Source organism: Cydia amplana, chromosome 10 (genome assembly GCF_948474715.1).
Source record: "Cydia amplana chromosome 10, ilCydAmpl1.1, whole genome shotgun sequence".
In the NCBI taxonomy this organism is placed as follows: Eukaryota; Metazoa; Arthropoda; class Insecta; order Lepidoptera; family Tortricidae; genus Cydia; species Cydia amplana.
This window is the reverse complement of record NC_086078.1, coordinates 5,751,341-5,778,865: the sequence shown is the minus strand read 5'-3', so window position 1 is coordinate 5,778,865 and position 27,525 is coordinate 5,751,341. Positions and strand designations below refer to the sequence as shown.

Sequence of the window (27,525 nt, the reverse complement as noted above, 5' to 3'; positions counted from 1 at the left end):
TTTATATGAAGAAATTTTTGTGGCCTGTCTTGTTTGGCTGTGTGTTATGTGTTAAAATCCACTGAGCAGCAATTTAGCAGTCAGTGCGTTATGCAAAATCTTCAACTGGCCCTAGAAGTTAAAGGGATACTCAATAACTTTGATTTCAGCTTCCAAGATTGAATAAAGAGTTTTTTTTTTTAATTTTAAGGGTTAGGTACCTTGCCTGTCAAATATGTAATAGCGTGGGAGAAAAATAAGTGAACAAAAACAACCAAGTATACAAATTGATATGTCTTCTTTTATTTACAATATATAATATTTACAGGTTGTACATAAAAACAAATTTAATAGCTATTAAGTACTTAAGCTAGAATTTTCACATTAAAAAAATGTAAACAGATTATACTTAGGACAACAACAAACATACAAAATGTCAGCTCTTGCAATTGCCTATTTAGTTGATCGATTAGTTTAAGATTGTATAGGACCGGGTCCATGATTGTATCATTTTCGCGTAATATCTTAATTAAATTATTAGTTATTGCATCTAGTTTCATCCAGTAACTTTTGAAAGGGGCCGGTGTACCTAACAAAAGGATGGATTACCCGATGGCCGTGCTGAGTTTTCCGTTTCACGAAATAGCAATGTAAAATAATACTTACAGTGAAAGCATATAACTGGAAACCGCCTTTAGGAACATTACCGTTCAAATTCTCGGGCCAAATTAGCACACATACACAATTACGCCTACATTTAAATAAGACGATACGTTTACAGAGCCTGTCTCTATTACACTAACGTACATAGCTAAGTGTAGATGAAATGCATATAATGTCAATAACTACCAATCAGCGACATTAATCCGCTAATAACCTTCTTGCTGTACGTACTGGCCGCTGAGATTTCGCGGTTCATATTTGATTAGAATATGACTTGGACAGGGATAGGTTTATGCCATACATTGAAGAACCAGTCAAATAATTCACGTATAATAATTTAATGCAGTTTAAAAGATAACTAGTTAAAATGTTGTTATGAAATTAAATGACAGACTAAACATAATTAAATATTCATTGTTGTAGGTGTAAATGTATTCCGCTATAATAAGTATTTTGTATATTTTATTATCAATCTTTATGGCAGTGCGAAGTCACGTTCAGAGCCCGTACTATGAGTCACTGACAGTGTCAAAACTGACATTTGCGCTATCGAGAACGTAATTTACTTTCTATACATCTCGTTTGCACTAATGTGCGAGTACGAGTGAGATGTATAGAAAGTAAATTACGTTCTCGACGGCGTTTGTCAGTGCCAAACTGATGGTAGCCGTACTGGTATAGTCTGTCCGTTTTTCTAAGATCAAGTACGCCATAGTAAATGTATGGCGAACTTGATCTTAGAAATCGGACAGGCTATACAGCCTGGAAAATTTACATGGGTACACGAATCGGGTCAAAAACATTTGAACAGGCGGAGTCACAATAAATCCCCACTTTCAGTTCCAATGGAAATATTTTATATGTATATAGCCGGTCAAGCAAGTTTGTCAGTAGAAAAAGGCGCATAATTACAATTTTGTATGGGACCATAACCGTTCGCGCGCTTACATTTTCTAAATTCGCCGCTCTTTTCTACTGACGGAAATGGCTTGAGAGAGAACCTACATATATGTGACAGTAGAGGGTGGATTAAAATGATCAACATTTTGAGATAATGTGTGTATTTGTTAAATTAATTCAGTGAAAGCGTGATAGAAAAAAATGTATCTACATATAGGAGACCGGGTATGATTATCTCACGGGTTATCTCATGAATAGAACATTAGATATCTTGCCAGGCATCCACTCAATTTCACGTCTCTCTAATTGGACAGATTTTTTCCATAGTTCTCTACGAATAGCATCTTGTGGGAATCTGAATGGAAAGTAATGTAAAATGACAATACCAAATTTGATTATTAATTTGAAATAACTAGGTAGTTTTTATATAGCTCCATCTCATGAAATAAAAACATACAAATCTGTAAGAAGGAATTTATTACTACATTTATAATTACAGTGGAATCCGTTTATTATGACTCCGCTTATACTGACCAACCGCTTACTATGACGCAATTACTGTTCGAAGTTTGGTTTTCATATGAAATTCTTTGTGACAAAGTCGGATAAGATGACTTCGACCTATAAATACTATTTTTATGGAATTATGTCCAGTTATACTGACAAATTCGCTGGTTTTCGTGGCCGGCCCCACATCTTTCCCTGCGAGGACGTCTGTGGCGTTTAAATTGTTTTAGTTTTTACTCTCGGTGAAAGTTGATAATTGGTATAAGGTTAATAAAACTCATCTCTCACAAAATAGTTTGAGATTAATTTTGAAAAAATAAAATAAAAAGTTTATCAAGTTTATATGACATCCGCTTAGTATGACATGTTTGTTACTTCCCTTCAATGTCATTATAAGCGGATTCTACTGTATCTAGAAAATACCTAAACCAATCATAAGTTAATAAAATAGTCTACTTCATTTGGCATAAAACCATCCCTATTATCCTCGCAATTTAAAAAGTCGTATGTTGTTACGAAAGTCGTATGCAGTTGTTACGTTTTAGCTTAGCACGGTAGTATTGAAAAAATGTCGTCATGTTTATTCCAAATTTTACTGAAGTTATCTGTTTACTACAAGTGAAAAGTGATTCCACTGTCCTTGATATGAACTAAAACAACTTCTGCACCACTTCACGACACATGAAGACATTTTTAATTACAAAAAAACGTAGTTTTTATAAACCAATTTAGCCATCCGTCACTGACTGTCATCTCGGCCGCACTAAAGTTGCCAATCGAACAGTCTGTAAGCACCGCCTACAATCGAATACTTTACGTTGGGTCATAATTGAGCGGACAGAATACTTCCATGGTTTATATGCGTTCACTGAATACTTAGTCTAGAATTGCGAATATTCAATGTTTGATATTTTTACACTCAAAATTCATTTAGAAATATCGATTATGGAAGTTGTTTTTTTTTCCAATATTACGTGGAACGGAAAACTGTTGTTATGATGCTAAAGGCCCCTGTACGCAATGGGCCAGCGTGGGCCAGTCTGGGGGACGCATTTATGCGTTTGAGGGAGCAAGTGATATTGCTATCTCATTCTACCGCATGGCTGCGTCCCTTGGAATGGCCGGCTCTGGTCCATTTCATTGTGTACAGGGGCCTTAACATTGCTACTAGCTTCCGTTGGCAAACCTCCCAACAAAGTGCCCGGCTACCGCGTACATGTAATAAGCGCTTATCACCGCGAACCACTTCGATCATTCGTCTATCGCCTCTCTATAGCTCCATTATGTAAGAGCAATAGAGAGGTAAGTAGACGAATGAATTATCGAAGATATTAACGGCCTTCATATCTCTGTCGCGTAACATCATCGTAAGGTTGAACAAAAAAACATTCTGACATATTAGGGTCCAAATTAACGACTATGATACGCACCGGCGCTACGCAAAGTTTTGATATACGAAAATGATACAAATGGTGACCCGGCCCGGTAGTGTAGTGTGTTCTTATTAGAACTGATACATTATTTCATTCTAGCTATTATAATAAAATTATGACCGTACATGACTGTTAGACCTATGATAGTTATCAGTCTATTTCTTACACAAGTGCATACAGTGACATAGTTTCACTAATTTCAATCATTAATTACTTATATGCACTCGTTAGAAAAGAAAACTGTATGGCCAAAACTCGTAAGTAATCATTTACATGTGTTATGATTTTTTAAATAGGTAATATTAATATTAAAGTCGTAAACCACTTACAAAAATGCAGGCTGGACAAAATAAATAATTCATATCGAATTAAATTATACTTCTAACAATAGTTAATGATTAATGATAAAATTTAATTACTATTAAATAGCTGCACAAAAACAATGCAACTATCAAATTCATTGTCGAAAAACTGAAAAAATGGCGAAAATTCTAAGTATTGGATAAATAAAATATCCGATATAAATAAACATAACAATAAAACCAAGGTAGCTATAATTTCATTGCAAAAAAAAACCATTTAAAATCTCTTCATATCAAGTTATTATGTATTATTTATCTACTGCACTTCGATCTTTTCGTTTCTCGGCCGTAAAGACAAGTGACATTTTAGTACCTAACTTTTATTGATTTGACACATCAACAAAAAACTTAAACATACAGTTCATTTCAGGCTACTCACACACCTGCCGCAGGGGCAATATTGGAATTGGACCCTTAATTGCCTCCTTAATTGTGATGTGTGTAGAGAAGCAGGGGCAATTTTTAGATTGGGCCTGCAGCAGGGCGGCAGGGGCGCAAGACCTTCCTAGCTCCCTAGATTGTATCTACCGCCCTGCTAGGTTGTTACATGTGTAGTAAAATTGGGGCAATTCCAGTCAGTTCATTGGCGACTACCGACTGCTTTGATAACACAAGAGCCATTCTCGACGACGTGCGTTCAGCGGGACTATCACTTACACTTACACACTGAGTTGCACATATTATACATAATTATATTATACATTATATATAATATAATATAATATAATATAATATAATATAATATAATATAATATAATATAATATAATATAATATAATATAATATAATATAATATAATATAATATAATATAATATAATATACGACCCCCGTGCGACCGGTATTGCCCCTGCGGCAGATGTGTGAGTGGCCCGCTTTACTGTACTTTAATATAGTAAGTATAGTAACCATTCAACGTATATTTTTCACAATTAGCGATAACTTTAAGTTTTTCTTGAATGGATCACAATTTTACTATTATTCCATTTATTTTAGACTGTTAATGTTAATACCTTGTTTGATAAATGGAATCGTTAAAGAACACAAATATAAATTAATAAAAGTAAGTACTACCCATAGACAAAATAACATTAAGAAACGTCAAATAGTGCATAAGTAAAGTAGATGATGCTGTAGGGTGCCGTACGTTTTATGATTTTCAAACATTAGTGCTTGACATAGTTACCGCATATTATACGTATAGCGCCAATCGTCATCTCCTTCAGCTACCTTTGCGACCACAACATTAAACAGTACTTCACGCTTCTCAGTACCTATTCCAGTCTATGTTCCTATCACTGGCCATAGAAGGGGAAAAGATCGAAGGTACACAGTTCTACGCCACCTACTTTGTACCTATCTAACACCTAGACTAGACTAGCATACGCCTAGCCGTAACGAAGTCGTCAGTCTGTCGTTTGATATACCTGGTAACTCCACTCCGACCATCCTACCCAGTATAGGTATCGGTAAAGTAAATGAAAATGAAAATGAAAATGAAAAATGAAATGAAAATGAAAATATTTATTTACATTAATAAATGTTACATAGCAAGGTAACAGGTTGGGACTCCCTATTAGGTATATTATACCTGTATCAGGAATCCCCGCTCCTCCGTAGCAACAAGTTGTAGATTTAAGAAATATTTAACTAGCATACAGAAAAGAAAGAAAGAACTATAAATAAATATTATAGAACATTCTTACACAGATTGACTAAGTCCCACAGTAAGCCCAAGAAGGCTTGTGTTGTGGGTACTCAGACAACGATATATATAATATACAAATACATAAATACATAGAAAACACCCAAGACTCAGGAACAAATATCTGTGTTAATCAGACACATAAATGCCCTTACCAGGATTCGAACCCAGGACCGCGGCTTAAACTAACTATAGTATGGCTAACCCAATTTGTCAATAAATAAGAAGAAAATAGACTATATTCATTCCTTTTTTTTTGGGTGCTTGAACTAGCGTAAGACAAAGACAGTATGATTCTCTCTATCTCTGTTTGAAATGAGAGAGTTATAATTAAATGAGTGTGAAGTCATAAAGTTATTATAAAGTCATTTAGTTTACCGATACCTTATACAATACAAATACATAGTAAATGCGAAATAAACGTCGAGACTAGTCTAAAAGTTCTTTGGCTACGATTTCAAAAAACTACCAAGTACAAACGAATGTCTCAAAAACGCATAAAAAATAATTTAATAAAATTAAAAATTCATAAATAAAAAATAATGGCGAATAAATTACAAAATGTACTTACACGATTGGCTCAAGCATTAAATTACATTGTGATTTATTATCAACAGATTTATGATAAAGAAAATCATTGTAGTTACTTTACATAAAGTCGACTGAAATTCCATACGCTTAAAATATCGCATCGTAATAAAATACAAAAGATATATGTTTAAAATTATGCCATTGATAAATCCATTATCTAACATTGTCCGTTACAATATACATGTATATAACTAGGTACGTAGGAATGAACCTCGACGCAAGCACCGATATGCCAAGATGGACTAATTTTTTCTCTAACACTATAATTTCATTATTATTTAGAATATTTTCTTTACAATTCTAAGGACAGACGGCGTTTTACAGTTGCACTAAGGGTTTGGCTGATCATTGCTAAGAATGTAACACTTTATTATTGCCATCGTTTCAGACACTTACAAGAAAAAGTCACTTCTAGTGTACTGTACATTTGTTGGATTCTCTCTAGCATTTTGTAGACTGAAGAAAAATGTCTGTTTCATATATTTTTCTGTGCCAGTATCGATGTTTTCTATGGGAGAGCTAATTTTGTTCGCAATTTTTTCTGTAAAGTTGCTCCGTATGACTTACATTCTTACACACCTCGAAAAATTTGGTGCTAAGGCTTTACAAACACCCCATATTTTTATAAGATAGCGGTTCCCGTACATTATTGTATTCTAAACAATGATCAGCCTAAACGATTTTCAAGAGAATTGACATGAAACTTATCAGGGTTGTTGGAACAACTTATTGTCATACAAAATTATCAACTATACAGCGGCAAGAAGGTTCGAAGCGAATACTCTTTTACAATTAGACCGTTTATTTAAGAGATAGGATAGATCCCCAAGGGATGTTTGTTTGGGGCATTATTGTATCTTAACTAAAAGATATGAAGATTGAAATTATAATATTGAACCCTTGAATATGCTGGAGTTTATAGTACCTAATTGTAAGTGAAATTAACATTAATGTAATGCCTATAATGTGAAACCGCATTGACAAAAGTTCTCCCAAAACCTTGTTATGTTACACAATCTTTTTCTTTAAAAGTGGACTGGACTTGACTTGTTATTTCAGTTTATAAACTCACGGTTTTATGAAAAAAATGGTTACAGTGATACGTAATTATAATGTACAGTCGACTACAAAGAGATGTATCCACTTTTTCACTTTATTACAATGCTGTAAGGTGAAAAAGTGGATACATCTCTTTGTAGTCGACTGTACTTAATTAAATATAATTTTTAAAATGAATAAATCACGAACACTGAACTTGCATGACAAACGACATTTTGACCAAATATTGCTAGTTTATTCTTCAAATATTCTCAATAGATTGCGTTAATGTTAATTTCAATTACTTCAAACACTTTGGTGACTCCTAAATACTAACACAGAAGCTCATTGTAAACAATAAATACAATTAATAGCCTACATCTAGAATTGACTTCGAAAACGACAAAACAACGATATACAACACAAATTGGTTTCCTAAAAAAATATATCGATAACTAATATTTGCTCAATTGATACTTATACGGACCAAGCGTATATTTTTGCTTATCTTATAATTTACAATTTATATGTTGATAATGTACAGTATAGGTAAGGCTGCCTTTCCACAGAAACGGAGATGAGAAGAGACGTGTGGGTATCAACCAATAGCATTGCTGGTTCTCTTTTCCATTCTACTGGATTAAAACCAATGGCAATAGGGAATATTCCGCGAAAGTCTGCGTAGGGGACGCCACTCCCACAACAAGTCACAAAGGGTCTACCGCAAACGAGAGAATCGAAATTTTGTTATCTAACCTCTCTATCACTCTTGCATATTCGAGCGATAAAGAGGCAGATAGCTGAGTTTCGATTTCACGTTTCCCCACCGTTTCCCGGTAGGCCCTTTGTAAACAAACCGCCTTGATGTATCAATGACATACCTATTTGATTATTTGTGAAAACTTGTCAAAAAACAGTTTAAGGTACAGTATGTATAAATTACTCTATGGTATACTTACGTCGCTAGTGCTGCACTCTGGCGGCAAAACATTGCAGTAATACTCCCTATGCTATTGGCTGATTCCCGCACATCTCTCATCTCCGCTCATCTGCCTCAGTGGAAAGGCCTTAGGGCTGGTTGTGTCAATGAAATAAAACGAGTGGTTAACACTAGATATGGCGTTGACAGCTGTCATCATGTACATAGCTGTAAAATCCAGAATATTGAAATTATAACGAACTATTAAGTTATACTTCGACTTTAATTGACTATGTAACGTTTTTTAATTGGGTGGGATTATTAAACATTCAATATACAGTATGGCGTGAAACTTATGTATAAAATTTAAAAAGATGGCACAGCAAAAAATGTCTACATGGAAAAAAGTTGTTACCTTCACTGTACTTTATCGGTCAGGGTCATTGATTTAATCACTAGATGTCGTTAATGAACAATTTGATGTATCAGATGTTTTTCAAGTTTTAATATTCAGTATTTTCACAAAACAAAAAAGTCATCTTGGATATTTCTTTTCCTAGGTTCTCAGGGGTGCTTCGAAAATTATTGCCATTTTAGAATTCAAGATGGCGTACACGTACCTACTTTATCGTAAAAGTCGTTATGGGTATCGTTTTCTAGGATGTAGGGGTGCGGATGGTGCAACTGGCCCTAAATATTTTTAGAAATTTTCATAAAATGTACTAACGACACCTAGTGTGAAATAAGAATAATTCAACTCGTGGCAGTTAAAACTACTTACCCTGGGCATTGGGGACGTATTCCCATTTCTCTAATCTCATACAGCCTTCATACACTTTATTGTCCATCCTTCTCTAGCTCTCAACCTGTCCTATTCTACCTATAGTGTTATTCGATAATCTTGGCAATACATAACCCTATATTATGTCAGTTGACAACCAACATATTACCTAAACGCGCTCTTATTCTCTTAACAATAAAGTTGTGTTCAGTTTATACTTCTCGCGTCGAATGATGATCACTATGGCAGGTCATTTATATATGGAGTAGCTGTCACGTAAAATGTTTGCAGACATTTATTGGACGTTTTACACATTAATTTATTTAGAAATACACATGTAACATTTAAGTAATAAAAATACGATTATACGTATATTTCAGTTATTTAAACTGAGCCAAACTTAAAGGAACTGTCATAGGGACCATCATTCGACGAGAGGTATAATTTTGTACACCACGTCCGCTGATCGACTTCTTTTGTTCTAGACGGATACTGAAACTAATTAAGTCACCAATCTTTGGTTGTAAACTGACGATTGAACAACTCTCAGTAAAAATATCAACGAAAGAATAAAGGAATCTTAAGTACCCTTCAGTAGACAAAATGGTTTAATAAGAATCTTCTCATTGCAAATTTACTCTCGTGCCGCCCAATGTACATAACAATGTACTTACATTTTTTTCCGAAGCATTTTTTGTCTCATACAATTTTCGAACAAATGAAAAACAACACAAAGATACAACTAGATTAAAATTTCTAGTTATAATTTTTCATGACGGCGGCACGAGGCTATATTTTGTGTAACTTTCATAAATTTTGGTGTGTGTAACATATTTTAACCAAGAGTTCATCTTATGGTTCATTCATTACTGACTTGCTATCACCACATAACTTTATTACCATACATCGGGGTTTTCGGTGCGGGAATGATTTCGTGTATTTATAACTTTGTTTATTGTAAAATAATTACCAAACTATGAATTAAACGTAGGTAGTAAGGTCCAAATGTGCTTAGAAATGTTAAATTAGAAATGTTAAAATAGTTTTTTACAGTTTTTACCTGTAATTTGGCTAGTGTAAAACATTCGTGCACCGAAAACCCCGATGTATGTATAAAATTACAACACACGTTGAGCGTGAATATTTAAAATCCGCTTAAAACTGTACCTTAAGGTACAAAGCTCTAGTTTTTACCCTCAAACAATTAGTTGCCAAAATCTTATCGCATCAATCGTATTATGTATTTAGTACTATTTAGAAGTTGCCGTTCGGTTTTATTTAGCCAGTAAGTCACTTATTGGACTAATGGACCATATAATCTCATTATAACATTTCGATATCAGGATACAAGTGGGGTATTCCAAAATCCTCCTTTATCCAGCAACACATCGTTGTATGACACACACATGTGTGAGGACAAAACATGTAGTATACTGCGAATCCACTTAACTAGCAGCCTTGACATGGGCATATAGCTATATTGTATGAAGGAATTTAAAAAAAAAATTAATGTTCTGAAGGGTGTTACTTGATTCAAGCCATTTAAATATGAGGATACATATGTGGTATAGGTACCGGAATTTTCCATGTACTGCAATATACCGGCACTGAACTCTGCAAACTTGAGCGCCATATGTCCATATATTTGCGTACAGCAAGTTATAAACGGCTTTCGAACACGAATTTTAGAATTTCGTTACTTTTTTTTAAAGCATTCCAATATCAGGATACATATGTGGTATACCGGAATTCTCCATGTAATGCAGTAAACCGGCCCTGAACACTGCAAACTTGAGCGCTATATGCCCATATATTTGCGCAAACACACGGTTTACGTACACGAATTTTAGAATTTTTTAAAGCATTCCAATATCAGGATACATATGTGGTATACCGGAATTCTCCATGTAATGCAGTAAACCGGCCCTGAACACTGCAAACTTGAGCGCTATATGCCCATATATTTGCGTAAACACACGGCTTACGTACACGCATTTTAGAATTTTTTAAAGCGTTCCAATATCAGGATACATATGTGGTATACCGGAATTCTCCATATACTGCAGGGGATCGGCTCTGAACTCCACGGATTTCAAGGCCATGTGTCCGTATATTTGCGTGAAGCGTTGTATGCAGGCGGAGCGTTGGGTCATGTGGTGCGCGTCGGCGGAGAGCATCTCCGTGTTGGTGCACTCGGGGCATTTGAACTTCTTACGGGGGGTCACCTGCAATTTCATGTTTTAGATATCAAATCAAATATCATTTACTATCAGGCAACTAGGGCCCATAGATATAGATACATACCTTACAAACTAACATATATACGATAATAAAAATCTTACAAGCTAAAAATTATTTTATTTCGGCGACAAGGTGTTTTTAGGGTTCCGTACCCAAAGGGTAAAAACGGGACCCTATTACTAAGACTCCGCTGTCCGTCCGTCCGTCCGTCCGTCTGTCACCAGGCTGTATCTCACGAACCGTGATAGCTAGACAGTTGAAATTTTCACAGATGATATATTTCTGTTGCCGCTATAACAACAAATACTAAAAACAGAATAAAATAAAGATTTAAGTGGGGCTCCCATACAACAAACGTGATTTTTGACCGAAGTTAAGCAACGTCGGGCGGGGTCAGTACTTGGATGGGTGACCGTTTTTTTGCCCTCCGTGCGCGAGTCCGACTCGCACTTGGCCGGTTTTTTTTGTTGTATCGCATGTTCCGGTGTAGGATTTGGCAGATTCCCACGGAACCGCCGAAACACCACACCCTTCGGCCAGAAGTCCGCGCTCTCGATGGTTTCCAGCAGCGGCCGCAGATATTATTATAGAGTTAGGATTGAAATGTTTTTAGGACTTACGGTGTGGCCACGACATTGCGCGACTGGCTTCGGCATAGGTGGGAACGAAGGTCCGATCGCTGTGTCTCGCTCCAACCTATTGTGGTCGCCTTAGCCGAAGCCAGTCGCGCAATGTCGTGGCCAGGCCGTAAAGGCTCTTTAAGCTACCTATACATATGTACAAGCGGATAATGAAGGAACTCTCAGTGTTAGAAGATGACCTAGGCACTTCAATATTTGCGCGAAGTAGCTAAAAATACGTTAGTAAAAAAAACTTACACTTATAGTTTGCAGATGTCAAATTATATGGAATTTAAGGCGCACCGCTCACGAAAGTTCACATGTTTGCCACGTTACGCACGTTTTCTTTTTAAAATTGCCTTGCCTCGACATGTAGGTACAGCCACAGAATAAATAATAGTACTAAATACAGAAGACTCACTCTCTAACAAAACGTGTCTGTTACGATCAGCACAGATATGGCCGCTAGGTGGCGACAGCGCCACGCGCGGCTTATGGCTTTCCCCAAAATTGGGGCCGAACGGATGTACTTTTAGCTACATGTAGCAAAGCAACGAGATCGCGGAGTGAGACACGCCTACTACAACGCACATAACCAACAATTACGTAGATGGGTGGCAACAAAGCTATCCTTACTACATATAGACTTCACGGTCGGCACATTGTTAGCGCGATTTAGAAACCGCCAACAGGCACACAGCGACATCTAAGGAACCTTTCGAACAACTTTACCATGAAGACTAGTTTGCAGGCCACATTAATTTGAAATTGTCGCCGGCATACCGTTAGTGCGATCTAGAATTCGCGCAACCCTGCACAGCGACATCTAGCAAACGTTTCAAGCAACTTTACCTTAATAGGCGGCTTGTCGGTGACGTTGGCCACTAGGAAGTTCATCGCGATGTCCTCGCACTTGAAGTTGTCGTCGACATACCGTTAGCGCGATCTAGAATTCGCGCAACCCGGCGACATCTAGCGAACGTTTCAAGCAACTTTACCTTAATAGGCGGCTTGCCGGTGACGTTGGCCACTAGAAAGTTCATCGCGATGTCCTCGCAGTTGAAGTTGACGTCGACATACCGTTAGCGCGATCTAGAATTCGCGCAACCCGGCGACATCTAGCGAACGTTTCAAGCAACTTTACCTTAATAGGCGGCTTGTCGGTGACGTTGGCCACTAGGAAGTTCATCGCGATGTCCTCGCAGTTGAAGTTGTCGTCGACATACCGTTAGCGCGATCTAGAATTCGCGCAACCCGGCACAGCGACATCTAGTAAAGGTTTCAAGCAACTTTACCTTAATAGGCGGCTTGCCGGTGACGTTGGCCACTAGGAAGTTCATCGCGATGTCCTCGCAGTTGAAGTTGTCATCGACATACCGTTAGCGCGATCTAGAATTCGCGCAACCCGGCACAGCGACATCTAGTAAAGGTTTCAAGCAACTTTACCTTAATAGGCGGCTTGCCGGTGACGTTGGCCACTAGGAAGTTCATCGCGATGTCCTCGCAGTTGAAGTTGTCGCCGACATACCGTTAGCGCGATCTAGAATTCGCGCAACCCGGCACAGCGACATCTAGTAAAGGTTTCAAGCAACTTTACCTTAATAGGCGGCTTGCCGGTGACGTTGGCCACTAGGAAGTTCATCGCGATGTCCTCGCACTTGAAGTTGTCGTCGACATACCGTTAGCGCGATCTAGAATTCGCGCAACCCGGCGACATCTAGCGAACGTTTCAAGCAACTTTACCTTAATAGGCGGCTTGCCGGTGACGTTGGCCACTAGGAAGTTCATCGCGATGTCCTCGCACTTGAAGTTGTCGTCGACATACCGTTAGCGCGATCTAGAATTCGCGCAACCCGGCGACATCTAGCGAACGTTTCAAGCAACTTTACCTTAATAGGCGGCTTGCCGGTGACGTTGGCCACTAGGAAGTTCATCGCGATGTCCTCGCAGTTGAAGTTGTTGTCGACATACCGTTAGCGCGATCTAGAATTCGCGCAAACCGGCGACATCTAGCGAACGTTTCAAGCAACTTTACCTTAATAGGCGGCTTGCCGGTGACGTTGGCCACTAGGAAGTTCATCGCGATGTCCTCGCAGTTGAAGTTGTCGTCGACCCACGAGCGCACGGCGGCCGGCATTCGGTACGTGTAGTACCACGACCAGAGCTTGTGGTGAAACGCGGCGCCGGTTAGTACCTGGAACGGTTGAAGAACGGTCAAAAATTTCATTCTTGATGCAAGCTTTTATTTCCACAGACAAGACATCCTCTAGACTGAGCATAGTAACGCTACCCCCTCTGCCACTATATACGGTAGTTTTACTCCATCTTCGAGTCAAAGTGTCAGAATCCCGTGCCGTGATTGGTCCGTGTCTTTGAACGGACCAATCACGGCACGGGATTCGCTCACCTCGTCCCCCGCACCCCCGTATTTTTGGCAGCATCGGTTTCATGAAATAATTGCTCTAAACTCCGTCTAGAGGATTCCTAGTCTATGTTTATTGCTGACTATCCTCGTGTCGCCCACCATACAAAATTATAGCCAAGGAAGTTTGAATCTTGTTGTATTTTCAATTGGGTTGAATTTCATTTGATCGAAAACTTTACGAGACAAAGGTAATGCAACATACTTTGTTATTAATGAAGGTTAACATTCCATCGAAACTGAGTGTACATTCTAATGTATGTTGGGCGGCACGAGGTTAGGTACTTTTCTGGCAACGTATACTCATTGAGAAATTCGAACAAAAGCAAGCACAATTAGATTGCGTTGTTTTATCACAGACTTCCTTGTAGATTGAGATAGCATAACCCAATCAGCGCTAATCACGACACGTTGTCGTTTTGCCTCTACGAACTATTTTCGCTACATATTGGGAAATCCATGTTATGGGCTACGATCGTACCTCTGCGGTGAATGTGTTATAGATATTGTAATTTATTATTATGAAATCAAATCATAAGTGAAATCGACATGGGCGTACGCACGGTGGGGCAAGGTGGGGCGTTTGTTAAGAATTTTTAAAAATTGAACCAAAATTTATAAGTTTATTTACTTCTGCCCCACCCCTTAACAAATTCTGGGTACGCCCATGGAAAACGCCCATATACAATTAGTTTGCATATTATTCGTTTCATTCGGTGAGAGAAAAATAAGATGCAACTACTCGCATTAAATCAATCTTATTTATCCGCTAAGAATTATATTAGCGTAACGCACGCATAGGTGAGAGTAAAACGTTTATAAACGCATCAGTGAGAGTGAACGTTTATTATATTATTTTGAAATGTATTCCAGGGATATTTTTGACGCACCGTTTCATCCGCTAATATTGATGCTATCTGGATACTAGAAAGTCTAGAAACTATCTTACTCTGACTCACCATGTACATGTTACTAGAAACTATTCTGCTTCGACTCACCATGGAAATCTGATTGGTCCACTCGCTGTGGTACCGCCAGGAGTTAGTGCCGTTGTCCCACACGTGGAGGCGGGACGGGAACCCCACTATCCGGTCAGGAAACTCACGCCACACGTCGAAACTGAAATCAAAATAATAATTAATTTATCCGTGTGGATGGATTAGTAGATTTACCTAGGTAGGTGGGTATATAGATTAGATCAATCTCTAGTCGAAGGCCAAGTCTCATTTTGAGTCACTGAGCTAACGGAGTAAGTAATATTAGCGAGACCACAGACAGACAAAATGTATATTAGGATTTAAATTGTATTTTATGTAAGAATTGCCATTGCTACTTTTAGCCAAAAAAAGTGCCAAAAAAGGCAAAAAAGCTAAAAATAAATGTACTTAAATGTACTTAGTATGGCACCGTTTACAAAAACGCTTAAAATGAAATTACATTGATGACATTCCTGTTGAATTTTCATGAAAAATAATAAGTGTACAGGACTAAGAAAACCAAGTAAAGTGAAGTAGGAGTAAGAAAACCATACGTATGCGAAACATTACTTTCAAATACGGAATGTTTATCCCAATACTTTCACCACGACTTTGTGAAGCGGCTTTTTACCTGTACATTACAAAGTTGCATACAGAGATATCGCATTCCAACATGACTATAATGAGACATGAGACTTTTTCTAAGTAGCGACTACATACATTGTAAGAGGTTTTGCCGCTAAACGCACGATAACGAATGAAATACACACAATTAGCGGAATAATTATAGTTTTTTTATGATTGGCAATACATATTCAGTTGTCATCAATCAAACATTGATTACTTATTTCCAGACGAGGTTTTTATTGCAATGCGTTGGCATTTTACGATTTTTACTGGTCCATTTGTGTTTTTTGCCGTGTGGTGGCCGGCTTTAGAATAGCGCCAACCCTCACATAGGATAAGGGTGTCGTACGAGGCGACTAAGTCCACAAATGAAGCAAGAAGGTATTTCGTTACAGGGGAGATGGTCGTGCTCTTAGCATTGGTTTGCAATCCATCTAGGAGAAGGATACTCCAAAATAAAACCCGGAATGGAGTTTCCGTAAGGCGCGAGTAGGATCCAACCTGAAATAAGCGGCAGATTCCTGCAGCTGACCTGCCTCCACACGTATTGGCTCGCCTTTCCTGTGGGATAAAACAGTGAAGCCGAGAGAGTAATGCAGGTGCTGGGCATCCCTGCGTTTCCTTAATTTCGTCCCAGGCGGTGTAATAGAATATTTCTCCGGTTTTACACCATAAATCGTCTACATTAGACGCTAAGGCCAATGTGTTTTTTGATGAATGTAACGTATAATATTTAATTACTAAAAGACAATATACAACAAAACCGTTTAAGTTTATAATACATTGAAATTTGAAACAAAGGTAGGTACCTACTTAAGTACCTAAATTATTTATGTTGTGTGTGTTTTTATACAAATGTAACTGAAATTTAATTCTAAGGGATTAAAAATGAGGTTTATTTTTAACGGCTCTACACACAGTCGCGAGCAACAAGTGATATAGATTTAGATTTATTTATTTCATAATATGAAATTACAATATAAATTATTTTACACTAATCTATACGAATTTATATTATGATCGTCAAGTAGGAAAATAACAGTTGATTATAATTATACAAATGTCAAGCAATACACAATTTAAAAACCATTATAAGCAATCGATTAATTAACTAAATTATTAATAATGTCAAATAATATAAAATAAAAAACAATGTCAATATGGCTAAGCTAAGCACGGATGTCTCATAATGATCGTCAAATTAAAATAAAATAAAATGAAAAACAGGTCAATAGAAAAATGAATTACATTCAATTTGGATTTAATGGATTATCCAATAAAAAGAGTCTCAATTGGCGTTCAAATGTTTCGTCAGATCGTTCGGTTCGCAATTTTGTGGGTAAATAGACGCTCATAATACGTTGGCCCTATCACCCTCGGAAATCTATACAGATAATATAATATATAAGCAAACATTGTTTACATGCATAATTCTCTTTGCGATATAATTATCTATTAATTAATTACTGACCGTTTAACCCACGCGCGTGAGAAATAACATGCTATTTTAAACTTTATCGTAACATAAGAAATTGCTTGTCAACTAGTGTGATAGCAAAGTAGAGGTTAAGAAAGTGCAACAAACATATTTACAAGCCGTTATTATATTTACACGCCTCTAAGGCTACGCTTCTACCAGAGATGTGCGAGCGTGCGTACTGCGTAGCGATGGATGTGTTTGTTAAGAACTCATAGAATCACTTTATTTACCTATCGTCGTTCAGTGCAGCTCTAGTCGGCAATTAATTTATATTGGTTCTTTACATAGATGGTAGGATCCTAATAGATGTGGTATTGGTATTGGTACCAATATTGGTGCGTCTGTGAGGGACAAAACATACGCTATGCGACACTATGATTGGTCGAATTTATTTGTTGCCCACCATAATCCATAGGAATTCACGGTGGGGAATAAAAAAAATTGTGAGACTGACAAAGACAAACAATAATAGCGCTTTCGCTGCTACTCCTACTGAAAGATACATAAGACTATCCTGTTCGGTGATTTCCCCCCACCCCTCATGTCTGATCCAGTTAAAATACTAGATTCATGGTTCTTTACAAACACATCCTTCGTAACGCATCTTTGCACATCTCTATTGTGATATCCCCTGACCGTCTGCAAGACGTTTAAACGATTTTTAGGGTTCCCTATACCTCAAAAGGAAGAAAACGGAACCCTTATAGCTTCACTCGTGCGTCTGGCTGGTCATTCGCCTGCCCCCCCCCAATAGTTATTTACCTGATGACAAGAAAACATATTAGAAATGTGCAGTCAAGCGTGAGTCGGACTTAATTACTTAGTTCTTGATTCGACTCCTACGGGTTTTTAAAGACATTTCATTAACGTTCCATATAAGAAAATACATAATTTAAATTGGGTATTGTACGGAACCCTTGGAACGCAAGTCCGACTCGCACTTGACCAGTTTTTTGCCCTTAAGGGTGGTTCACCGCGAATGTCCCCGATTGTACATAGGAGATATACTTAAACTTCAAATAATTTCAGTCAATTGCATGAGAAAGTTAATAAATTAGTAGCATATTATTATGTGATACGGTCTACTGGCTTTATTGCACGCTCGATTTATCCCAGTGCTAAACGGAATGCGCACGATTTTATTTTTCACTAATCAATCACTATGTATTATAGTAGGAGAGCCCAAGAGATCGGAGTTACTGCCAGTTGCACCATCCACACTTGACAGACTGATCAACGTCACTCGGCGCGCCGGCGCCGCGGCGGTTTACTATGAAACTTTCAATAGAATAAAATTTAGCGACCTCTTTAACGATGACAAAGGAATTTTTGGAGTTACTCAAGCGTGTAATTTTAAGATATAAGTGATATCTTGCTACCCGTGGAGATCTACCTTAACCACTTTAAGCCGTCTATACCTATTGGTGGATTGGTGGACAGTCTACTTAACGATTTTTTTACTGCCAATTTCAGCTAAAAGTGGTAAAGGTAGAACCATAATTGATATCGGTATAGCTTAATCTGACACGCTCCAGTAACCAAAAAATCCCCCTGTGGGACTACTATTTTGACATATATAAATAATTAGCTCTGTAAATCTCTGTAAATTAAAAACGAATTACATTTTATTTTGACATCACAAAAATAATCTACAAGTCACTGGTTAAGGTGGCACACAGATATCAAATTGGCTTACCAGCCTGCGTTGGCAGGCGGAAGTATGCCAACCAAAGAGGTTCGCCACATCAGCCTCCCCCAGACCTTTAGGGTCGATAACGTAAAGGAACCAAACCTAACGACCAGAGCGGGTCTTCCTAGGTTCGGCGACGGGAGGAGCAGGAGGAACTATTACGGGTGCTGTTGTAGCACCGGGAACTGGAAAGGCACTAGACCTACCTGGTTCATCTGACAAGATGTACGCGGGTTTGTCTCTATCAATTGAAACCATTCTGTATCATGACCGACCATAAACCTATAATGGGCTTGGGCTCACCTACTATTAGTATAGCGGCGTCAAACATCCGTAAACCCGGAGCTAATTAATTTATTGTTACTTTTTCTTCAAGTTATGGTAATATTGGTAATCAACTATATGCAGACACCGCTCGGTTATACGCTGCTATGCACATTTTTTGTGATGGTCGCAACAAAAATCGTAGGGTGAAATGTTTGAATGTTCAAAATTTTACGAACTTACCTTTGACATACCTATATCAGGGCGATATATGTGCGTTGAGTCGGTTCTTGAGTGCGCTGGTAACCTAGCGGTAAGAGCGTGCGACTTGCAATCCTGAGGTCGCGGGTCCAAACCCTGGCTCGTACCAATGAGTTTTTCGGAACTTATGTACGAAATATCATTTGATATTTACCAGTCGCTTTTCGGTGAAGGAAAACATCGTGAGGAAACCGAACTAATCCCAATAAGGCCTAGTTTACCCTCTGGGTTGGAAAGTCAGATGGCAGTCGCTTTCGTAAAAACTAGTGGCCACGCCAATTCCTGGGATTAGTTGTCAAGCGGACCCCAGGCTCCCATGAGCCGTGGCAAAATGCCGGGACAACGCGAGGAGGGGTCGGTTTCTGAGTCATGAGCCATGAGATGATGTTTTTACAAAATGTGGGTAAACTTTTAACAACTTCTAAAGTAAAAGTGGGCTCAGAGTAGGCTCGAATAACGAAATCGGTCGAATGACTTTTGACTTTTCGACAAGCGAACATCATTTTGTAGCCCCCGGGCAAACGTAGACACGTGCATAAAAATCTATGGCGCAATAAAATCAGTGTATTCGCTCTGATTATTCTGAGATCTGTAGAGAAATGTAGAACTATCTAGGCCCACATCAATCAACATTGTAGTGCAGTTATACGCAGACCGCGTCTTAGGAGGGGGCGTTAGGGGAGAAAATTAGAAGGAAACATAAGACATGGCGCGCCGCATGAAACTTGCGACGGAAGAAATTACCGCCGCCCGGGTCTTTACCTTTTATATCTTAATTAGTCTGAAAACATACATCTTTACAAAAAAAACTGCTATGGTATGCAGGGTAAAAATAAACAACTAAAAATAATTGAAAATTAGACATGTTTTCGTGTTTTTTTCAATTGAACCAACTTTAACTTGCCGTTTTAACTTTTCATGGCGTTTGTCCATGATTAAAACCTGTTAAATTTCTGTATAAAAACTAAAATTTTGCATTAGCCCCCTCTACGGGCCTTATTCGTTAGTCCGCCCTTTTCAAAATGGCGACTAACATCAAGTAAGTTACGACCGCAAAAAATACTCACCCAAACTCTAATTCATCGGGCGTCAACATGACAATATCATCGTCAATAGTGAGCTGGCACTCAGTCTCGATCTCGTCGTACGGGAAGAAACGACTGGACAGTTTGTTCTCTTTGGTCTTTACGACAGCAAATAATACTCACCCAAACTCTAATTCATCGGGCGTCAACATGACAATATCATCGTCAATAGTGAGCTGGCACTCAGTCTCGATCTCGTCGTACGGGAAGAAACGATTGGACAGTTTGTTCTCTTTGGTCTTTACGACAGCAAATAATACTCACCCAAACTCTAATTCATCGGGCGTCAACATGACAATATCATCGTCAATAGTGAGCTGGCACTCAGTCTCGATCTCGTCGTACGGGAAGAAACGATTGGATAGTTTGTTCTCTTTGGTCCTTATCACTTTCAGCGGCTTGTTGATCACTGGCCATTCGGACGCTGGAAAAATAAAAATAAAACGTGTTTTTAAATAGTAAAGTAACCCATTTCATCCGAGGCAATTTATCGGTCCGAGTGTAAGCGAGGACATATATAGGTCGGGTATAAAATGGGCATTTATGCCCGAGTTATATATGTAATTTGCTTTTCATTTCGGTTGCGAGGAAAATATACTTCTGTATATTAAAATGTTGGATATTTCTATATCCAACATTTTATGGTACTTTCAATGTACATGTTTATTTGAGACTAAAGAACTGAGTACTCGGGCCCGGGCACGGCCGCGTGGAGTGGAGAGTGCACCGACCGCCAGCTTTAGCAATGGCTGTTTGTATGGCAGGTTTGGACTTTATTGCTAAGTCAATACGGGTCCTAATAAATGTTTTTACTTTGTGCACTAAAGCATAAAAACAACTTTATGCCGCTTACACGCGACTTAAACACCATATTTACGAACATGGGAAGTGCAAAACCCCAATCCGGTATATTATATTACTGAAAACAACAGTTTCAGCAGCACTCCCTGCTGTTATGTGACAAAATATTTGTGGTGCATTTCTTTCCTTAATATGGCAAACAAAGTATCGACCAGAGGATTTATTAAAAACATAACGAGTTCAGTTAATAAATGTAGGTAAGTAGATTTAGATTATAATTTAATGAATTACCACCAGTGTGTTGTAAATTGTAATTGCCATACGAAAGTAAACAATCGAAAGTAACGCGCAAATACAATTATTTCTTTATTATTTTCATCATAAGAAAGACGCAAAACTTTTTATGAAATGCTCGTATTATCTTCGTTATTTATTACCGTGCTTCGTTTATAACGGCAATTATATGAATTTATTATTGTTTTAAGACATTAAGTTGTGAATAGTTGATGTTGTTTTTTTGCTGAAGTTAACAGATTATATCTATTTGTAGCGTATCTATTGTACCGGTTTAGTTATTAAACGTAATTATTTTTTAATTTTATTGTAAGTAACTGACTGCAATTTATTCAAAAATTATCAACATTTTCTTACGCATTTTTACTATTTTTAGGCACTACTTCTAGGTAGGTATTGGGGTAACATCGAAAGCAGGGTTATTTTAAAAATGGCCAATATCTATAAGGCCGCAAATTTCTATAAGCTTGGCCTGATTCTAGTATGATAGATCCTGCCTATCTGAAACCGTAGAGCTTTAAAAATTTGTTATTAACATTCCATTTTACTAACTACATAATTGGTCATACCAATCGGTCGCTTTTCACATTGCAATCACCATTTACTCTGCGCTCCACCTCGTAATCTCTACTATCAAAACAGTTCGTTGTTAATTAATTACGTCACGTACTGTATCCGAGTCGATTTTTGTTGATATGCAAATTAAACAACACCGTACTAATTGAGAATGACCGCGGCACGAGGTACGTCCATTGTAATCCAATTATTTACTTTTTGTACCCGTGTCTATTCATTTTTTGCATTGTCATTTGACAACGCGTTTTCAGTATTAATAGCAACAGGGGTTTGGATAGGCAAAGAAACTTCCTGCCTAGCACAGCTAAATAAGCGCGTACTCCCATGTTAAAGGCGGGCAACGCACTTGCCCCCATTGTGTCCATGGGCGACGGTCCCCAAATACCCCATCATCCCATGTAATAAATGACTACGGGAGCGCCTATGTGTGGCGAACGCGAGTCCTCTTATAAGCTGCTTCTTCATTAAGACGATCTGTAGCACCTTGGCACATTCATCTGGAGGCAGGGTATTATCCCCGCCAAGATAAAAATGCACCCTACAGGAGCAATAGACGTCTACTAAATCGCTTGAGCCAACGTGGCATGGTTCCGACGATCTTAGCATTTTTACGATTGCATCTTCAGCTATTCCGAGTTCGACTGACTTTATTTTGTTTTTCAGTACAACATTATGTTAAAACATCGAGTTATTGCTGTAACTATTCAATTCACCTAAATTATTATTTTTAAAGTGGTGAATTCCGTTTCTTTTACCGGTTTAGACTATTGATTAAGGTCATGTGGGGTAAGATCAACATAGGTAGTTTATTTTGTCCGGGGCATAGTTTATTTTGTTTCCCTTGTGCCAGTTTCTCTTACCCAACCAGACTTAGGTATTTGATTATACAAGATGACGGCATGGCATCTTTTCATTCATAATGGAAAGGGGAATACGAGAATAGATTTCTCTGCGTCTCGTGCACTTGTATAATCGATTCGATAGAACTTAAATTGAATAAACCTATTTTAGAACTTAGGTAATAAACTTAAAATGCATACAAAAGTGAAACCTATTATGTTTTATGGCGTTGGTAAACTTTATAGTTTACCACGAAATGGGCCCGCGAAAGTTTGGTCTTCCGATGAAACCATATGTGGACCACGATCGCAGCTATGCGACACACACAACAAGTGCTCAAGTCTATCAGCGCCTTTACAAATTGGCGTGCAGGTTGACAATTAATTAATGTCATGTCCTAACAACAGAATTTTCCACACTTTTCACCACGGATTTAGAGTTAATAAACTGGATCGAGTACATTGACCAAAAAGTGTGTCCACATGAGAAGTCAAACTAGAGCCCTGCATCTTGTTCTAATTAGGGTGACCATAAGACATCTGTATGTGAGATATTAGGATAACATGGAATATATCAGTAGGGTGTGTCATTTTCTAAATAAAGTGAAATTTTAAGTGGTCAGGTTTTTTTTTCATTTGTAGTCGGCCTCTTTCGCACTCACTCATGGTATGTTCATAAAGGTAGGCTTCCCTTTTGTCCACTTCAGTTTTTTTAAAGTATAAGCGTCATTGAAGATCTGTTTAGCAAATATGACGTTTTTTTTAAAGTTGGTGCCTTTTTTCTATTGACGGAAATGTGTCCTACCTATAAAGAATCGATGTCATATATAAACAGTTTAACACACCTAACAAAATATTATGTATAAATGAGAGTCTGTAATGTTTAAGGAGTTAAGCACTTTGGTTTTAAATTTTGGCAATTGAAGAGATGTTTACAAAAACAACATACCTGACTACACTGGTTGACACCTGAAACGATTAACAATGTTCTTAAAAAAGTGTCAACCGGTCTAAGCAGTTATGTTGTTTTTGTAAACATCCCTTCAATTATTCTACAACAAATCTTAAATTAAACATGCCGAAATAAAGACATAAGGTAGGTACCTATTATGTTAAACTTACTTTTACATTACCTACGTTAATAATAACTAATAAGAATTCTGTGAGACCGATATAAAACGTGCCGACATCATAGTCACCCTAATGAGTTTGACAATGTTGTCTTGTATTTTTATAGTAAAATGTAATAATTGTGGCTTTCTTGTGAAACAATATTCCACAATTAGCAATTATTTCACTCCAACAACCTTTAACACAACATTTCTTCACAATTTTTAAGAAATTTCGCATTCACGTGTTTTGAAGAAATGTCATCAAGTTGGGGATACCAATTAATATTTAAAGTTACTACAACTTCTACCATACTAAAATTTAGTTTTTTTTTTGCTTTGTATGCGCTTGGTTTAATCAGTTAATAATATTGGCATCATAATTATTTACAAATTACTTAAAAGATATCAGAACTGTAGTCTGAATATAGCACTAAAATTGTATAAGAAGGTAATTAAATTCAGTAGTTTATTGATATAATTTCTACCATAATGGTATCTTTTTAACATTGGCAACATGTGCGAGTGAGACACAGGGCTCGGGTTTTTCTATCTCAAGTGGACCGTTTTCTCTAGTCTGGTACGAACAACTTTCTGTCTCGGTGATAAGGTTCAAATTAGTATGGCAAAAAAAGTGACAAATCGCTCCAGTTTAAAAAATATAACTTCATGCTTTTCACATACAATTTCCAAGATGTCATTCGATTGGCTCCCACAATTGTTCAATCTCAAACCATTATTTACAATTAAAATGAATCTATTAAACTGTTCTGTTCTCGGATTCACTCTCGGCCCGTCGGTGCGTAACCAATCGATGAGTAATAACATATTAACTAACACTGCTCAACAGGCTATTAAAGCAAACTAAACTTTAAACACACCCAAAAAGGCACATTTTACAATAACATTTTTAGTAGGCTTATACAACTTACAAGCTCCTAACTACGGACTTTTCGGTTGGATTATGAACTAAAACTCCATGACATAGAGTTGTATTTTAATGAATAATCTCATTAGCTAAGAGTTTTTATTGTTATAGCGTTTTGATAGGCTAACATCTGTTTTTATACAAGCTGTATAAACATTATCGGAGTTAATTTGATATCAATTTTAATATATTGTATCATTTGTATCGAACAGACACTCAAATACTTAGCCCCATCTAATGTCAACCGTGAATTAAGGCATACAAAGTCTATAATCCAATAACTTAGTTTTTTTGGCTTATAATCTTTTGGACTGCGCACATTCTTTGGCGTAGAACGACCGCAATCTTGATGAATGTAAAAAAGTTTAAATGTAAATCTTGACAAAATACAACATAGTCGTTTTTGCATTTGTCGCTTTATCACCTTATAAAAAGGGTATAAAATTTAGTAATAATGTAACATTGATGTCATTCAAATATCGTGCATTTCGCTCGTACTTGGCCGTACATGTATTGGCGCGGGCGAAACGCACGATAACTACCTAAATAACATAATTCAGATATCATTCTGATGTAAGTGTACGTTCAAATTGGCCTTTTTTGTCCAAAATTGATTTATAATATTTATAAAACATGATTGAATCGAATGTAATTTCAACTCGACCTATACGGCTACCATCAGTTCGGCACTGACATAAACGCCGTCGAGAACGTAATTTACTTTCTATACATCTCGCTCGTACTCTCATATTAGTGGAAACGAGATGTATAGAAAGTAAATTACGTTCTCGATAGCGTAAATGTTAGTTTTGACACTGCCAATGACTCATGGTACGGGCTCTATTCTAATCTCGTTAACACATCACGAGCCGCGTTTGCCATTTTCCTATTACGTTTTAGTGGATATTTTTTTAACGGAATAACAATTGGAAACGTGTGATGAATAATCAACTATGTTAGTATTCATGTATCGATGTTTTCAGGCATGGTTTATCGATTCCTACCTACCCAAAATAATACACATTGTTTCTTCTACAAACACGTGAGAAACCTTTTTTGGAAGACAGATTTTTACGCCTTACCTTATAGGGTTTTATTTGAAAACATTTATTATGTGAATCTGGGTGTTCTGCCTTTTCGCCGAAGTTTTATTGTCAGATTCTCGCTTGCCAACCAACATTTCGCAGACGATTTACTTTTGGAAACCAACATTCGGCAAATTTTCATTATTGTAACGTTTTACTTGGTAGAATTATTAAGTAGATCCTTGTATATCACGGGCCTATAATCCCGGTTTTTTGATAGGCTTGCGTGGGGACACATATCCAACACGTAGAGGCCCCTTGGAGAGCTTTTATGTCATGTAGAACGCCCGCTGGAACCCATTCCCAGGTGCAACAATATTAGACACCCATGAACCGGTCTCAGCAGGCATTGGGACTATTGTAGAAAAAGAGAACAGTATACTGATCTATGGATTGAAGTTTGGGTGGACTATCAGACTGGGTTATTACAAAGACACCGTCCGTACACACCTGCCATAACAATGTGTTCACAAGTTATCGAGGCAGGTGGTGACTTGCCGCGCACTAGATGGGCCCCTGAAACTGCCGTCGCGAAGACGACCAGGAGCAACATCGGTGTGAGCGGCTCAGGGGTGTATAGAGGTGTGCGCCATTTCTACCCAGTAGCTGTTAACAGCCACTGTGCCAACTCGCGTCTTATGCATCTTTCACTTCCACCCCTGGAGCATACCTATAGCTCTAATGACTCCTCTCTGGACGGCCAATTAAGGCAAGCCAGAGCTGAGTCCTGCGGGTCCACTCCGACCGACGAAGACAAGCCGGAGACGGAGACCCTGACCGACTCTCGGGAGCACTCGGGTTCGTGGGGTCGTTACTCCCCAACAGCTCGCCACAAGCTGCCCTGCGGGCAGATTATTATTATGACGACCCCATCGCCCGCCGGGTGCAGTACAGTCAGTCACCCGATCAATGACGGTCAATCCATTCAAATCATATACATAGGTAGTAAATGCTCACCCCATCAGGGATAGGCAGCAGCATCCCTGTGATAAGACTTTCGCTTCCTGCTGTCGACGCGCCACCTCCCGCATAGAGCACGACAAACTCCATCTCAGTAAGGAAGGCAACCCACCGCAGATATGCAACAGGGTTTGGCTGACTCGGCGACTCCGCAAGGCAAGGTGGATGGCCCAGGGCGACGGTAGAGGGCATAAAGTTACCGTCGGTCAGACATATCATCCGGCCTCTTCTCCAGTCGTAGAGGTTCTCCGTTCCACTAACTCGGCGAGAGGGAATAAGAGTGTGTGCGTCTGTGTTTTTTTATTTTTTATTTTACTTTATTAGGTACACTAAACAGACATCGTACAATATCATGGGTAATAGAATTGTACATTATGGCTTAAATCTAGCA

The 27,525-nt window shown here is 38.1% G+C and overlaps 1 protein-coding gene across 1 annotated transcript in view; it reads right to left on the bottom strand.

Annotated features, from left to right (window-relative positions):
* Positions 1-10,881: 10,881 nt before the first annotated feature.
* LOC134651480 (exostosin-2) overlaps positions 10,882-27,525 on the bottom strand; it is a 57,280-nt gene continuing 40,636 nt past the window's right edge. The window contains exons 4-7 of the mRNA XM_063506593.1: positions 20,807-20,966; positions 15,157-15,277; positions 13,772-13,930; positions 10,882-11,100 (exon numbers count right to left, since the gene is read on the bottom strand). Coding sequence (XP_063362663.1) covers positions 10,882-11,100; positions 13,772-13,930; positions 15,157-15,277; positions 20,807-20,966 — 659 coding nt within the window. The remainder of the gene's footprint in view (positions 11,101-13,771; positions 13,931-15,156; positions 15,278-20,806; positions 20,967-27,525) is intronic.